At 43.0% G+C, this 16,392-nt stretch overlaps 1 protein-coding gene across 3 annotated transcripts; it reads right to left on the bottom strand.

The window, feature by feature from the left end:
* Positions 1-7,055: 7,055 nt before the first annotated feature.
* On the bottom strand, positions 7,056-15,048 carry ntaq1 (N-terminal glutamine amidase 1). Of its 3 annotated transcripts, none has more exons than XM_084313523.1 (6): positions 14,796-15,048; positions 13,790-13,889; positions 13,416-13,466; positions 10,974-11,125; positions 10,143-10,267; positions 7,056-7,296 (listed from the first exon to the last, which is right to left on the bottom strand). In XM_084313523.1, exons 1-6 carry the CDS (start codon positions 14,885-14,887, stop codon positions 7,190-7,192), a joined length of 627 nt encoding a protein of 208 aa, XP_084169649.1. In that variant the 5' UTR covers positions 14,888-15,048; the 3' UTR covers positions 7,056-7,189. The 3 variants fall into 3 exon arrangements, with proteins under 3 accessions (XP_084169649.1, XP_084169650.1, XP_084169651.1); XM_084313525.1 differs by having other exon boundaries at positions 7,211-7,296; positions 10,117-10,267; XM_084313524.1 differs by lacking the exon at positions 13,416-13,466.
* Between the last annotated feature and the right edge of the window lie 1,344 nt (positions 15,049-16,392).

Genomic DNA, 16,392 nt, shown 5'->3' with positions numbered 1-16,392 from the left:
TTCCTCCGATTTTCTCCCATCCCAATGTTAGTCGTATGCCAATTCCCAATCCCTTCCTGGTCGCTGCGCACTTACCCCCCACAGTCAGATCATCTGGGAGAGTGGAGGCTATCACGTGCTTCCTCCGACACACGTCCAGCCAATCAACAGCTTCTTTTCACCTGGCAGCGCGGATCCTCCCTGAGAGGGCGTAGCGTGTGGAAGGATCACACTATCCCACTCAGGTCCTATCCGCGCTTAGGCGCCCCGACCGAACTGTAGGAGTCGCTGTTTACAACGACCCGGACCCACCCCGCCAGCTTCTCCCACCCTCTAATACAGCCAATTGTATTAGTGTGAACGGCCAGCCAAGCTGGTGACAACCCCGGAGCTGTGAGCTGGATTCGAACAGGCGAATCCAGCTCACAGCTCCGGGGTTGGTGACGAACGCAATCTCCGCTACGCCACCTAACCGCCCTAGCACTACCATTTTAATTAAATTGACTCTGCCCACTAGAGACAGTGGAAGACATGTCCACCTGTTGAAATCTAGTTTGCACTTTTCAAGAAGAGGTGAGAAGTTTTCCGAGAACATTGTTTGGATTGAGTTGGTGATGTTAACCCCTAGATATCTGAATCCATCTGTTGTATACTTAAAGGGGAAGAAAGTCCGGGGTATTTTTTAGCCTGGACTCCTCTGATGGTCAGAGTGATGGCAGGCTGTAAAATGAGCTGTAAAGTAACCCATTAACACGATATATGACGGTCATCAAAGAAAAGCCTATTCTCGGTCCTTGCCCCACTATGGTGGAACGAACTTCGCACCACAGTTAGGACAGCTCAAACCCGACCAATCTTTCGCAGTCGACTGAAGACACACTTCTTCAATCAATATCAAAAAAAAAAAAAAAAAAATCTTATCTTTAAATGAATGTATCGTGTAATTTCTAAGTGGAATAAAGTAATATCAAAATAAAAGCACACATTGTTGAACTTGATCATGCATATTTATTAGAAAATGTAATTACAGCACTATGTTACCAATACACATTTATAAAACAAGGCATATTACAAGCCAAAATATGTTGCCAGAACATTAAAAAAAAAATAATAATAATAATATATTAGTGGACCATTATAGTGGACAACATGGGAATGTCAATAAAAATAAATCCTTGTATCATAAATAGAAAGCATTGTTGGCTTTGCAAAAAATTAATCCACCTATTTTGAAACCCGATCCAAGACTTTAAGATACGATTAATAAGATATTCCTTTATTGATCCCCTTGGGGGAAATACAGGCATCAGAAGTAGAAGACATGATACAGGTCATAGAAGTATAGTACAGTGGAGAAGTAAAAAATTTAAATAGGCAGTGTAAACAATTAACTCTGGACATGCGCATTAGATTGTTCAAAGCCCCTTCTGATTGGAATAACTTACCTGCAAATACTCGTTCCATCTCATCTTTTTATTTATTTAAAAATGCGCTGTCTTCTTACTTTCAAAGTACATGTGTTTTTAGTTTATCATTTATATACTGCATACTATCATGACTTTCACTACTTATCTCGTATGAAGTAACAATCCATATCCTTGCTTGATTTGTGTTTTGTTTGTCCTGTTTATTTTGTGATCTTGTATGTTGGTTTACTTATTTTGTAATGTCATTTCTCGGTTGATTTAGTTGTTGTAGAGTGTAGACTGTTTCGATGTCCAGTGTTTTTTGTGTGTTTTTTTTCTTCTGAAAATGTACATACATTGCATTGTAGGAGCCCCTCGAAAATGAGATGCTACTTATTATACTCTGGTTGGATTCCAAACTTCTTTTCGTACTTGTGCAGTAAATGACAAATACATTTTAATCTAATCTAATCTGTTTGGTTATTTCAAAACACCGAATTTGTATTAAACACGAATCAATCAGGACCCCTCTCTGCATAGATTGAATCCACCTGTTGCAGCAGCCAGCCAGTTAAACCCAGAGGAGCCTGTGTCCATTAAAGCCTCACGGTGGTGGCAGGACAGTGACACTGCTCAGCTCGTTTTGACACGTTTGGTTTTATTCTATCGCGTTGACATTTTACGTTATAGTTATGCGTTTGCCCAAAGTCGGTGTGTCCCTCCGAGCCCTGGCTCTCACTCCTGAGAGAACCCCTACTTTCACCATCCCCTCCGCTCTCAGGAGTCCGCTCCTGCTCCTGTCTCCACGACCCAACTCGGACTGCGCGAGACTTCTCGGTGAAGACCTCCCCGGTGGGTCCGACTTGAGCCCCGAAACCCCACAACGCTCGTCCGCGTCTCGACCGTCTCGGTTCCTCACACCGACACTGCCGTCCCCCGGCCCCGGGCTCAGCAGCAGACAACAACGCCACCGGAGCGTCGCCAAAGCAGAGGAATCCGACACCGACTTGTCGACGCGCGCGGCCATGTCCCTCTCCCACGTGGAGAAGGTGACCACGCCGTACGGGTTCCGCGCGGTGCTGGCGGCGAGCCCGTCCACGCGGCGAAGGGAATCGCTGTTTCACAAGTCACGGTCACGGGCTGCTGTTAGCACCACCGGAGTGACTGTGAGTACAGGACATGATGAACCACAGCGGGCATCTGTAGACTCTACACTTGACGACCAGATGCCCACCACCACCACGGGCCGCGGCACGGTCTCTGGTGGTGAGTCCGAGTCCAAATTGGATGACGCGCCATCGACGACCCCCTGCGCGTCCCGCGTCACGTCCCTGCGGCCGGTCCGAGCCCTGGGGCTCCAGATCATGAGGGAGCTGAACAAGCCGGTGGCCGCTCTGAAGGCCCTGACCCCGGGCAGGAGGAGGATGAAGGAGCAGGCTTAAAACATAGGAGATGCCGTCTTTAGTCAATGTGCCTTAATGTATGCATTTGTTTTGTGAACGTTTTCACTTTCAACTAATAAACTTAAATCATTTTTAAAAAGTGTTGATTGTACTCATGTAAAATTAATGAAGGTGTTTGGTTATAACTAAGGTAAAAGAACACGCCAACACTATGAATTGAAAATGGGGGACCCTGATGTAAACAAGACTCACGTATTTCTCTGGTCTGCATCCCCTTAACAATTGTGTGTATTGAGCCGTATTGTATTGTACCCATTCTGAAATCTGTTAAATAAAGTTTTCATTCATTCAACATCTTGGGAAATTAGCTTTGTCTTCTCCAGAGAGACAATTGGATGGATACCGTTTCTTCTGTGCGTTCAGTAGAAGGCTGTCTGGCTGCATGTTAGCCTAGCTTAGCAGCACAATGAATAGAAGCGGACATGACTGGTTAGCCTTCAGGAAAGGTGTTAGTTGGACCAATGCCTAGGCTAACCGGTTTGATTGATCGATTGATAACTTTATTCACAGCTTGCAGAATGGGTACAGTACAGCTCAATACATACAATTGTTAAGGGGATGCAGACCAGAGAAAGACTTTCGTCTTGTTTACATCGGGGTCCCCCATTTTCAATTCATCATAACGTATATGACATGCATGACATACAGATAGACAGTACTGCTACATCTATACATTTATTATGACATACCAGATTTGCAAATACAGTACTGTTTGTGATACAAAAAGAGTCCAGAAAAGAGAGTATATACATTTGTCATGTCCGCTTCCTTCATTGTGCTAAGCTAGTCTAACATGCATTGCAGCCAGATAGCTTTCTACTGAACGCAATGCACAGAGGAAACTGGTATCCATCTAATTGTCTCTGGAGAAAATGACGATTTCCCAAAATGTTGGCGTGTTCAAGTACTGGGGTAATGTTGACTGTATTTATTGTATTCCGGGGATGTAATGGCCAGGTTTCTTTATGTTGGTAAATGTTTGTAAACATTGAAGTAAAATAACTTTTTTAATGATTGGTAAGGTTCCAAATTATGTACACAAACTATTTCAAAATGTATGAACATAACCCTAATTCATAAACTCTGATATTCTGGATCAGGCCTATACTATAAGCCCCATCAATGGTAAACATTCTAATTTGAGTACAACACTGGAACTCATGGACTTATTCACCAATGGACTTATGAGAAGTTATGAGCAAATTTCATCGTAACTCCACTTATGAGCTTTTCGGGCTGATTTTGGCATTCTTGAACGGTTCCTCCTTGGGGATTGGCTCGTAGCTAAGAGCAGGATTTAATGGAAAGGCAGTCGGACTCGTAACTAAGACTGGTGTGCGCCCGCCGCCCGTGTTCTTAACAGCTTAATTTAGGAGAAATCATGGTGATTGCGTTCACGTCTGTTCTACAGATTTTTATTTTTTGGTAAACGTTTTACATTTATAGTCATGACTTAACGAGGCATCGTGATGTCAGAAAATAAATAAAAGCACTACACAAACACTGCAAATGACGGTGAATAAATGAGAACTAAACTCAATCAGAATGGACACATCTACATTCTGCTCTCAGTGCACCCCACATTCCTTTCATGTAGACTAATATTTAATTATATATTATAAATCTATAGTTTTATCAGCAACGACACACCCGCTTTGTGAGTCTACACACAGAGTTGCGCTCTGCACACAATATGGCGAGGAGCTAGACCAGACGCTCAAACCCTGTGCCACCACACGTCCAGGTACTGTCCACCTTGGGCATGTGCGCATCAAGGCACCCTCCCCAGATGTGTTTCCATATCTCAAGCAATACCACACCAGCATCTCTCCTGTGTTTTGCGATTCCTTTTTTGGACTCTTGATTTCACGTGAGCCCAGTTCCTTTTCACAGTCGCTGTGCGCTCCTCCTGACACTATACGTTAAACTCACCCATTATCTCGTCCCAATGCCGCTTTCTCTGGGTGGCCTTGTACCCAGTAGCGGCCGGTGCTGTCCCAGCCTTGTGGGTCGCAGCCGGGGGTTCACGTTACTAACGTGACGTTACTTACGTGACGTTAGGTCGAGTTGAAAATGTAATGCTCTGAGATGCTCTGGAGCAATCTCTCTCTCTGTCTCTCGGATCAATCCAATCAAATAATTAACACATGTATATGTTGTCATTTTAAACAACTCACCATTCATTCATTATGCATCAGCAGCAGCTAAATTAATGTTATAGTTCACAACACAGCAGCGCGTTTTGAATCGCTAGCCTATTATCGTCTCAGCAAGCACAGTCAATAATTTCCGTAGCCGCATTTCTCGGAGACAGCTGTGTAGTGAGAGCGAGAGAGAGAGAGAGCGAGAGAGACTTACTGTTTAGTTGAAACGTCCAGGGCAGGAGGCCTTGATAAAGTGTATAATCCACTGTTGATGTATATCCAGAGACCACTGTCCACTGTCCAGACTGCATCCCCCATAATCCCATATAGCTTGTTAGCCAAGTGTTAGCTGCTGTTAGCACCACACAACACAAGTACTTTGATGATTTCTTTGTAGACTGCAAACTATCTGGCGTTCTATCGCCATGCTCTAAGACAAACTCTAACCTTAACCAACTTTGAAAGAGTGCCTAAGCTTAATATAACCGTCGAAAGAACTTGCCGTCACGCTCAGCCTCTGAGACAAATAGCTGCAGATTCACGACACAACCTATGATCACAACAACACCAGTTTACACAACAGAAACTGGCATCGGCCAATCAGAGAGCGTCTCCGCGAAATGCGGCTACGGAAAAAAAAAACTACCGTCGGCCAATCAGAGAGCGTCTCCGCGAAATGCGGCTACGGAAATTCTTGACGCTGCTATGGCTGCTTGCGCCTAGACCGCTTCAAATCGCGCCCGGTTTTCAACATAATACATCATATTTCAACGCACAGCGCGTTATGCACTGATTGGCAGAGACGGATACAGCGATGACGCACTCAGGCGTTATTGCGTCTAGCCCGGGCGAGAAATACGGCTAGGACTCAGAAATGCGGCGGGCTATGCGACAGTGAATGAGTCACTTCCTGTTCAGGATTTTTTAATTTTTTATTTGATCTATTAACGTTATATTGTGCATTGGAAACACAAACATACTTAAAATGAGTAAATATTATTCATTTTAAACATGTTTATATTATTTATAGGGCTATAAAACAAAAAACAAAAAAATAATATTTCTTTTCTTCTCTCATTTAATAGGTGGTTCGGCGGTGGGTCGGCGCCCTAGCGCCCCCTCCTGGCGGCCGCCACTGCTTGTACCCCTATTGACACTACTAAATAAGATGTCACGCTCAGATGTCATGTTCTACAGTATGACTTACTACTATAAAAAGATGACAACATGGTACTGTGCTTTGTTTAGTTTTTATTTTGGTCTGATGTGTGGATTAGATTTCAGTGGGTTTTGTGGAGGGGTTGCTACTGCTGGCCACACCTCAGACTCTACCAAGAGAGGTCTGGAGACATTATAATAAGTTACTAAACTCCAACACACACTCAATACCAAGTGGGGCTCTTTTACCAAGAGGTTGCTGTTTTGACAGCATTACATATTACACCTTTAACACAGGCCGTAAAACCCAGCGGTAATGTATGGATTCAGTATCCTGGCTAATAACATCGTAACCCAGGAAGCTTCTCCCACAATGACGGGACATGATGTTTACAAGCGGCAACTCAGATGCTAATGGCATACTGACTAAGATAAGATAAGATATTCCTTTATTGAGCCCCATGGGGAAATTCAGGCATCATAGCAGCATGGTGGAGGGGAGGTACAGGGTAATAGTAGAAGACATAATACAGGTCATAAAATGATAGTACAGTAGAAAAGTCAAAATAAAAATAGGCAGCGTAAACAATATAATTAACTCAATGTATGACGTACATCATGCCAGTTAGGGTACCTTGTGTATACTGCACCTTGTGTATACTGTATACGTTTACTCTTACTCATAGTATATTCAGATTATAATTATTTATTGCCTATATCTATTCTAACATATAATAAATGGGGCATACAGACCCTCATCTGCACTTTTTTTGTTTACCTTTCTCATATTCAGTTAATTATATTGTTTACACTGTTTATTTCTCTCGTATTTCTATATTCAGATGACATTTTACTGCCTATATTTATGTCTTTCAACTATTACCCTGCCCATACCTGTACCCCCCCCCCCCCCCCCATGATGCTATGACACCAGAATTTCCCCAAGGGGATCTATAAAGGAATATCTTATCTTAGTCAGTCAGTCAGTCAGTCAGTCAGTCAGTCAGTCAGTCAGTCAGTCAGTCAGTCAGTCAGTCAGTCATCCTGGCCCTCCATAGTGTTGACTGAGCTCGTTTAGGGAGAATACTTGTCCACAGCCCACATCAGGGTCCATACTGATGAAGTCATCCAGGTTCATCTTGGAATCTGGGGAGATGGACAGATTAAAAGGTGTTGTAAGTGTTTTTATTTTTGTTAAAATAAGTAGTCTACAGTACATCTCTACATTCTGACTCCCAGTCCCTCTGCTCTGCAGCAAACAGAAAATACATTTCCTGGTATCCCGTTCCCACTCCAAACTCATAGCCAAGCTCAGGGACCTGGGCTTGAACTATGACATCTGCCAGTGGGTCTTGGACTTCCTGACGGGCAGACCCCAGGTGGTAAGAGCAGGCAACTGCACCTCCTCATCCATCACGCTCAACATAGGGGCCCCCCAGGGCTGTGTTCTGAGCCCCCTCCTCTACTCCCTGTACACACACGACTGCGTGGCACAGCGGAACAACAACACAATCATCAAATTTGCTGATGACACAGTAGTGGTGGGCCTGATCTCTGCCAACGACGAGAGGGCCTACCTGGAAGAGGTAGAGAATCTGTCACAGTGGTGTCAGGAGAACTGCCTCTCCCTGAACGTCAGCAAAACAAAAGAGATGATTGTGGACTTCAGGAGGTCGGGGGTCAAGGACTACAGCCCCCTCAGCATCAACGGGGCACCGGTTGAGAGAGTGAACAGTTTCAAGTACCTCGGAGCCCACATATCCGAGGACTTGACATGGACCACACACATTGACAGTGTTGTGAAGAAGGCACGACAACGCCTCTACTTCCTCAGGCACCTAAGGAAGTTCCAAGTCAGTCAGAAGATCCTTAGGAACTTCTACTCATGTACAATAGAGAGCATCCTGACTGGCAACATCACCTCCTGGTTTGGGAATAGCACTGCACAAGACCGTAGCAGACTACAAAGAGTGACACGTTCAGCCGAACGCACAATTGGAGGGGGGCTTCCCACCCTCCAGAACATTTACAACAAGCGGTGCAGGGGGAAGGCTAAGAGAATTATTAAGGACTCGAGCCACCCGAACAACTGCCTCTTTGAACTGCTGCGGTCAGGCAAGCGATACCGGAGTCTTAAGGCGAGCACAGAAAGACTCAGAAGAAGCTTCTATCCCCAGGCCATCAGGCTGCTAAACGAACAATAAACACTATGCAACAACCATCAAATGCACACAGCACACACACCCACACGCACACACTCACTTAAACAAACAACACACTGCAGCACCCACTCTCCACACTTTAGATCACACAAACACACTTTATATTTATTGATAAAGGATTTGCACTACAACTCGTACACCTACTGTAAATTGTACCTAAATTGCACCTCATCCCATTCCTGCCTTGCACTATATAGTATTGTATATTAGTACACTGCATAGTATTGTATATTATATGGTAACTCAGTTACGTCTATTCTGCATCGAACATTGTACATATGTCTATATTACTGAACACTGTGACCTAATTTTTTTTTTTTTTTTACTTCTAATTTATATGCTATACTATGTTATGTTATTTCATACTTATCTTGTCTTGCACAGTCTCTGGAGCGTAACAGTAAGAAGCATTTTGTATAAAAGTATTCTGTACTTCTGTATGACAACTATTAAAGAAACTTGAAACTTGAACTTTATCCAATCAGGAGAGACAACTCAACACACAATGATCTGACAAAAACATGAAATAAAAACTAGTATTAAGCAAGCAAGTAAGTAAAAATAGCTAGGGCTCTCTCCCCTGATTGGATAAAGTGGGAAGGGATACTAGGAATGTATTTTGTTGTCCCATGTCACTGACCAAACACTATATATCAGCGATGGCTGTTGGAATGTAGAGTTATTTAACACTTATTTTACCAAGAAAATACAATACCTTTAAAGGGGAACGGCACCCATTTTAAAACTTCACCCCTGGTCGTCCCGTGCCCCGGGGCAGTTCAGGCAGTATGTTCTTCCTGTGCCCTGTGGACAGTTCAGGCAGTATCCATGAACATGCGACACTCTCTCCTAAAGCTAGAAACCAAAGGGAAAACCCTCCAATGTGTGATGTCGACTGGACTTATAATGTTATATATTATAATCAGACAACGAATGGGGCTCTGACATTGTAAGGCCATAAAATATTTGCGTGAGCTCTTACACCCAAATTAGGCTGTACATTTAGGTTCAGAACTGTCAGCAGTACTAGAGTATAAACTTCATTTGGGTGTGAGAATTAATTCAACTCAACATTTTAGTCTATGGAGCAGCGTCAGATTTGACATCCAGGTGACATCACAGATTATTCTGATTTCTATCTTTAGGAGAGAGTGGTGCATGTTTAAACATATTGACTGAATTGTCCTGGGGGCCGGGCACAGGAAGAACATACTGACTGACCTCTCGAAACTGGCCCCCGTAAATGTCCAAACCCCCCCTCCCTATGCTTGCACCTTGCACTATACAGGGGTCATACCTGTAGTTTCTATACAGGGGTCATACCTGTAGTTTCTATACCTGTAGTTTCTATACAGGGGGCATAGCTGTAGTTTCTATACCTGTAGTTTCTATACAGGGGTCATACCTGTAGTTTATATACCTGTAGTTTCTATACAGGGGGCATACCTGTAGTTTCTATACAGGGGGCATACCTGTAGTTTCTATACCTGTAGTTTCTATACAGGGGTCATACCTGTAGTTTATATACCTGTAGTTTCTATACAGGGGTCATACCTGTAGTTTATATACCTGTAGTTTCTATACAGGGGGCATACCTGTAGTTTCTATACAGGGGGCATACCTGTAGTTTCTATACAGGGGGCATACCTGTAGTTTCTATACCTGTAGTTTCTATACAGGGGGCATACCTGTAGTTTCTATACCTGTAGTTTCTATACAGGGGTCATACCTGTAGTTTATATACCTGTAGTTTCTATACAGGGGGCATACCTGTAGTTTCTATACAGGGGTATGGAGGAGGGGGCATGCGCCATGTTCCATCAGCATCCTTCATGTGGGAGCGATCAGAGGCAAAGTTATTCAGGAAGCAGTCGGCTGGGATCACTCTAAACTTCCTGGGGGGAATAAAATGAAGAGTATTGTCTCTAGATCCCATTGCCCGGAAGGTCACTGGCTGTGATCTGGAAAGAGGTGGTCACTTGCTCGCCAAGCTGCAGAGCTGTAGCTCATTATAATTGTCACCTAAAGTTCTTTATAAACCTATACCTTACCTAAAGGACCATACCAGAGGTACTACATGTCACTATCCACCGCCAACGTCGGCCACATAGTTTACATAGTTTACATAATCCTCAACCAATTTCCCCAAAATTGCTTTATTTTGGAGATATCATGTTTGTTTACATTTAGTCCATATTCAATAAACGTTACAGAATGTACCTGGAAATGTGTGTCAATGTAAGCTAAAACTCACTGTATCATTAAAAGCCTCTTCAAGCTAAAATTGGAGTTTGAGATGCAGAACCTACTAGAAATAGTAAGGAACTATTTTTCCAAGTGTAAAATTCACTAAATACAATGATTAAACCTGAAAAAATTTATCTTAGATGAAGATATAATAGAGATGAATGTGTGAAATATTTGAAAAACTGATTCCAAAGGGGTTCACATACTTTCAAGCAACACTGTATGTGTAAGATTGTGTGCATGAAGACAATCAGCACTACTGTCTTTTGGTGAAAGTGCCCCTTTCACGATTCTCAAATATCCCCTGCCCTGTTAGGTTCCCGTTGCTTCCCAGCTCTAGTGTGTGATTCTGACCTCCAGAAGGCTGCTTTGATGCCGTGGTCCGAGCGCAAGGCCTGGGCGGCGTAGCGCTGGAAGGAACACGGGAACGGCAGCACGGAGTCCAGGTCGTAGACGGAGTTCTGTCCCAGCTCACCATTCATATGGAGGAGAACCACGTGGTAATCCTGGGAAACGACACCCGAATACAGTTACCACTTCTGGGTAGCAGTAGGTGAAATTAGGGCTGGGCGATATGGCCAAAAATGTTATCACGATAAAAAATGTCATATCACTCGATATTTTTTGTGTTTGCCCACAATCGAGGAAAAATATATCGTGATAATTATCGTTATTGTTTTATCGCCCAGCCCTAGGTGAAATTACACCCAAATACAGTTACCACCTCTGAGTAGTAGTAGGTGAAATGACACCCAAATACAGTTACCACCTCTGGGTAGTAGTAGGTGAAATGACACCCGAATACAGTTACCACCTCTGGGTAGTAGTAGGTAAAATTACACCCAAATACAGTTACCACCTCTGCGTAGTAGTAGGTGAAATGACACCCAAATACAGTTACCACCTCTGGGTAGTAGTAGGTGAAATGACACCCGAATACAGTTACCACCTCTGGGTAGTAGTAGGTGAAATGACACCCGAATACAGTTACCACCTCTGGGTAGTAGTAGGTGAAATGACACCCGAATAGTTACCACCTCTGGGTAGTAGTAGGTAAAATTACACCCAAATACAGTTACCACCTCTGCCTAGTAGTAGGTGAAATGACACCCAAATACAGTTACCACCTCTGGGTAGTAGTAGGTGAAATGACACCCAAATACAGTTACCACCTCTGGGTAGTAGTATAGGTGAAAATGACACCCAAATACAGTTACCACCTCTGGGTAGTAGTAGGTGAAATGACACCCAAATACAGTTACCACCTCTGGGTAGTAGTAGGTGAAATGACACCCAAATACAGTTACCACCTCTGGATAGTAGTAGGTGAAATGACACCCAAATACAGTTACCACCTCTGGCTAGTAGTAGGTGAAATGACACCCGAATACAGTTACCACCTCTGGGTAGTAGTAGGGGAAATGACACCCGAATACAGTTACCACCTCTGGGTAGTAGTAGGTAAAATTACACCCAAATACAGTTACCACCTCTGCGTAGTAGTAGGTGAAATGACACCCAAATACAGTTACCACCTCTGGGTAGTAGTAGGTGAAATGACACCCAAATACAGTTACCACCTCTGGGTAGTAGTAGGTGAAATGACACCAAAATACAGTTACCACCTCTGGCTAGTAGTAGGTGAAATGACACCCAAATACAGTTACCACCTCTGGGTAGTAGTAGGGGTGAAATTACACCTGAATACAGTTAGTCTAGCTTGTAGAGATACAGGAATTCTTCAATTTAGATATCTGACATATCTCTGTACAATATTATGCTTCAAACTGTGTACATAATACGGGTATTGTCTAAGATAAAGAAAATCGATTCACCCAGGCGGCTGGGTGCCGCAGCGGACATTGCGCTCGTCACCAACGCAAGAGACACCGGGTTCGACTCCGGCTGTCGGCGTTGCCTCCGGCTTGGGCCAGCCGTCATACTAACTCAATTGGCAGAGTTAGCGGGTGGAAGTCGGTGGATGGTAATCTGGACGTTGTGGACAGCGATTCCTACAGGTCGGTTGGGGACGCCTGCACAGCACAGACAGGAAATGGCGGGGGTAGTGTGAGCCTCCCATGCGTTACACCTCGCCAATGAGAGTCCGCGCTGGCAGGTGAAAAGATGTGACAGGCTGCCTCCTCGTGTACCGGAGGGGACACGTGATGCAAGGCTTCTATCCTGCCTACAATCGGCCAGTGGGGGGCATATGCGAGCAACGTTCAAGACAGGGGAGGGAAGAATTGGCACAGTGGGATTGGGATGAGAGAAAAATTGAAAAAGAGGAGAAAAAGTGTGTGTGGGGGGGGGGGGGGGGGGGGGGAATGTCATCGATTCACAAATTCCAAAGATCGCTTACTTTTTCAGTTTTCAGTTTTCAGTCTTGTGATATGATGTAAACTTTCTCACAACCTCAGAACTATAAGTCATTAACTCACATTGGAACGCAAAGGTTAATAGCAATCTACAATCTAATCTAGCAAATTGCCTAGATAACAACATTAATTGAGAATCGATTTTAATTGGAATAATAATAAAATCATTTGAATCGATTTGAATTTAAATAGGAATATTTATTTTGAATCGGTTTTCTTATCCCTTTTTGAGATATTTGTTATATCTCTTTATTATATAGCATAATATATGTTGTGGGTTTTTTTGTGTGTCCTTATTTGCCTTTATACATTCATACTGTGAACCATATGTGTTTAGTGCTGTTGACAACAACACAAAACTATATATTTTTTCTTTTATAGTTGTATAAGTGTGTGTGTGTTTAATATGTATTGTACAGACCCAAATAACTGGCTCATCTGCCCGGCTTGACTTCTGTTTCCACAGAGGGATCTGATGGAAGGAAACAAAATCTGCTATTTAACAGTTAAATGCTACTGCCTCTAATTTTCTATTGAACTGTTAGTCGTGTGTTAAATGCTACTGCCTCTAGCCCCTCAAAGCAACTGTCTTTCTATTGAACTGTTAGTCGTGTGTTAAATGCTACTGCCTCTAGCCCCTCAAAGCAACTGTCTTTCTATTGAACTGTTAGTCGTGTGTTAAATGCTACTGCCTCTAGCCCCTCAAAGCAACTGTCTTTCTATTGAACTGTTAGTCATGTGGAAAATGCTACTGCCTCTAGCCCCTCAAAGCAACTGTCTTTCTATCAAACTCACCATTCTTCTTTCATTGGAAATAAAAACAGCATGGACTTCCCCCACCAGGTTTGGCTTCTCCGTTTTAATCAATTCACATAATTTCCAGACATTCTCTTCACTGGGGGAAGATAAACATGTTAAAGTTAGGAAAACGTACTGCTTGATTATTATAGTTATACATCTTGAATTACCAATAGGGGCCTTGCACAGAATGTTTTTGTAGTCTGTCTTCCAATATGGCTTGCTTTAACATTGTTTTGTACATGCAATGGAAGAGACAATGATTACTATGTGCAAAACAACAATGTGTTGATATGAGGATATATGACTGGATCTGGACAGTTGGAATTTTGACAACCTAGGATGGCTAGAGTAGACGACAGAGTACAGCAACTTGCAAAGGGCCTGGTCTACAAGATACACTACACGACTAAGGTACCCATGTACATGTCAAAATACTTCCCAAAGGTCAGTGAATACCACGACCACAACACCAGAGGAAGCTCCATAAATCATGTTCAACCCAGATTCGGCTCAAACAAGGGACTAAACACGTTTCGCAATTATGCCACATCAATGTGGAACGCACTACCCAAAGCTGTAAGGAATGTGAATCACTACCCACTTTCAAAACCACCCTCACAGAGCACCTACGGGAGACTGCAATTCGAAACTGGCCCCTGTAAATGTCCTAACCCAATACATGACCCTCTTCTTGGGACCAAGTAAGGTTTCGTCGATAATCCAATGTACAGTTACCCCCCCCCCCCCACCAACCACCTCCAATGTAGTCCCCCCCCGCCCCCCCCACCTAACCAATCTGCAATCTGTTAATAAAATGTTCAATCAATCAATCGTAATATCATGCTTTTCCAACGTTTTACCTACTCTACCACAGCACAGAAATGGCATTTTCTTTTGAAAGTGTTATGTGGATACCAATCGTTACAGCCGGCAGCCATGTTGGAAGAAAGAACTACACAAACACATTTCCCTTTATTTGGGAAATGAAGGCAAACGTTACCAGTAACAACTTGTGTATATGCAGCCATCTCTCGTCGGGATAATGCTGCTGGTATGGCCCGCGTTAGGGGAAACGTATTCTTCACTGTGCATAACGTAATATACTCCAAATCGTTAAAGATATGGTTTTGCACAAATGGGGGGCGTGGGTGGGTTGCGCGAAATAACGTTACAGCTATTTAAAATAACGTTTACAGTAGGTTATTCCTCCTCGACTAACGTGCTCGGGTTCATCCATCTTCAGTGGTGCGACGGAGAACACCGGAAGTAAACACATGACGTCAAACTCCTGCGACCGTGCATAGATTGTATTTGTATTTTTTTGTATTTATTTATTAACACAGTTAAAAAAAAGTAAAAACAATACATAATAAGTTATAACCATTGTGAAGGAAAAGTTAGAAGCCTATAGGCTTATCGAGAACGTCCCCTGTTTTATAAAATCTAACATACAAAAATACAAAAATATACATATTATAAAATACCAGAATACATACAAAATTAATAAAACGGAAGTAAACACATGACGTAAAACTCCTGCGACCGTGCATAGATTGTATTCAGTGAAACTATTTCTTACAAAAGTTAAAGAAATATGTCATACTCGCGTCTTTAATTCTATTTTATTTTAAATTCGTTTATTCGTTGTTTGTTTTTCTGTCTGTCACTGTTTTGTGCTTCGTTTTCTGTTTCACGTGCTTGATTTGGATGTGTTCCTGATACGGAGTACTAACAGACACATCTGTAAACAACCAGCCCCCCCCCCCACATCGCGGGCTTTCACACAGAGGAATACAGACTCCAGGGCCCCGTTCCCCGTACCTGGCTAACTGAGTTAGCCGGATCATTTCCAGTATAGCCTGACTTAAGCCGGACCTTTATGTTCCCCGACGCTCGATTGTCTAAATCACCATGACAACAGATCAAAAAGTTTGAGCCTGGTCGAGAGCAGGGTTAACTTCAGTTAGCCGGATGAACCATGGCCACGCCCCCGCAAAGAAATGACAGCTTGCTTCCTGAAATGATTCTCACAGTCTAGAGATCCCATTTATACCATTCTGAATTATGTTTCTGTGCTTCGTTTTCCTAGAGGGGGCTTTTGAAATGTATAATAATAGAACTAAATGCTGATAATAAATCATATTGAGCCTATAGATTTACTTTGTCCTAAATAAAATAATGTGCGTCATATACGGCGCTCGGAGTCGCGATACGCGCTGCATGTGGTTATTTTAATAACGGTGCATTGCAAATGTGGATCCCGCGGGGATATTTTTAATGAATGAAACCTATCGGCCGTTTGGCTCTGATTAGTTTAATATATTCTCCGCTGTAGATTTGCTTAACGGAGCGCCCGGATTGTGTTTCATTCAAGCATAAAATTGAAGTGTCTATGCGTGGATTGTGGTTTTTGTGTGATATTGTAACTGATGATATGCGCTGTTTGACACATTTGAGAAATTGAATGAGCCGTTGACGTCACATTAATGCATTTGAGAATAAAGAGATAAAACTTCATTCAAAAGAAAAATATTCTAAACACGGGTCTCTCGTCCATTAATGGATAAACAATGAATATATCCTGTCTGGCACAGTGG

The sequence above is a fragment of the Notolepis coatsorum genome (assembly GCF_963971535.1).
Source record: "Notolepis coatsorum genome assembly, chromosome: 4".
In the NCBI taxonomy this organism is placed as follows: domain Eukaryota; kingdom Metazoa; phylum Chordata; class Actinopteri; order Aulopiformes; family Paralepididae; genus Notolepis; species Notolepis coatsorum.
This window is presented reverse-complemented; position numbering and strand designations above follow the sequence as displayed.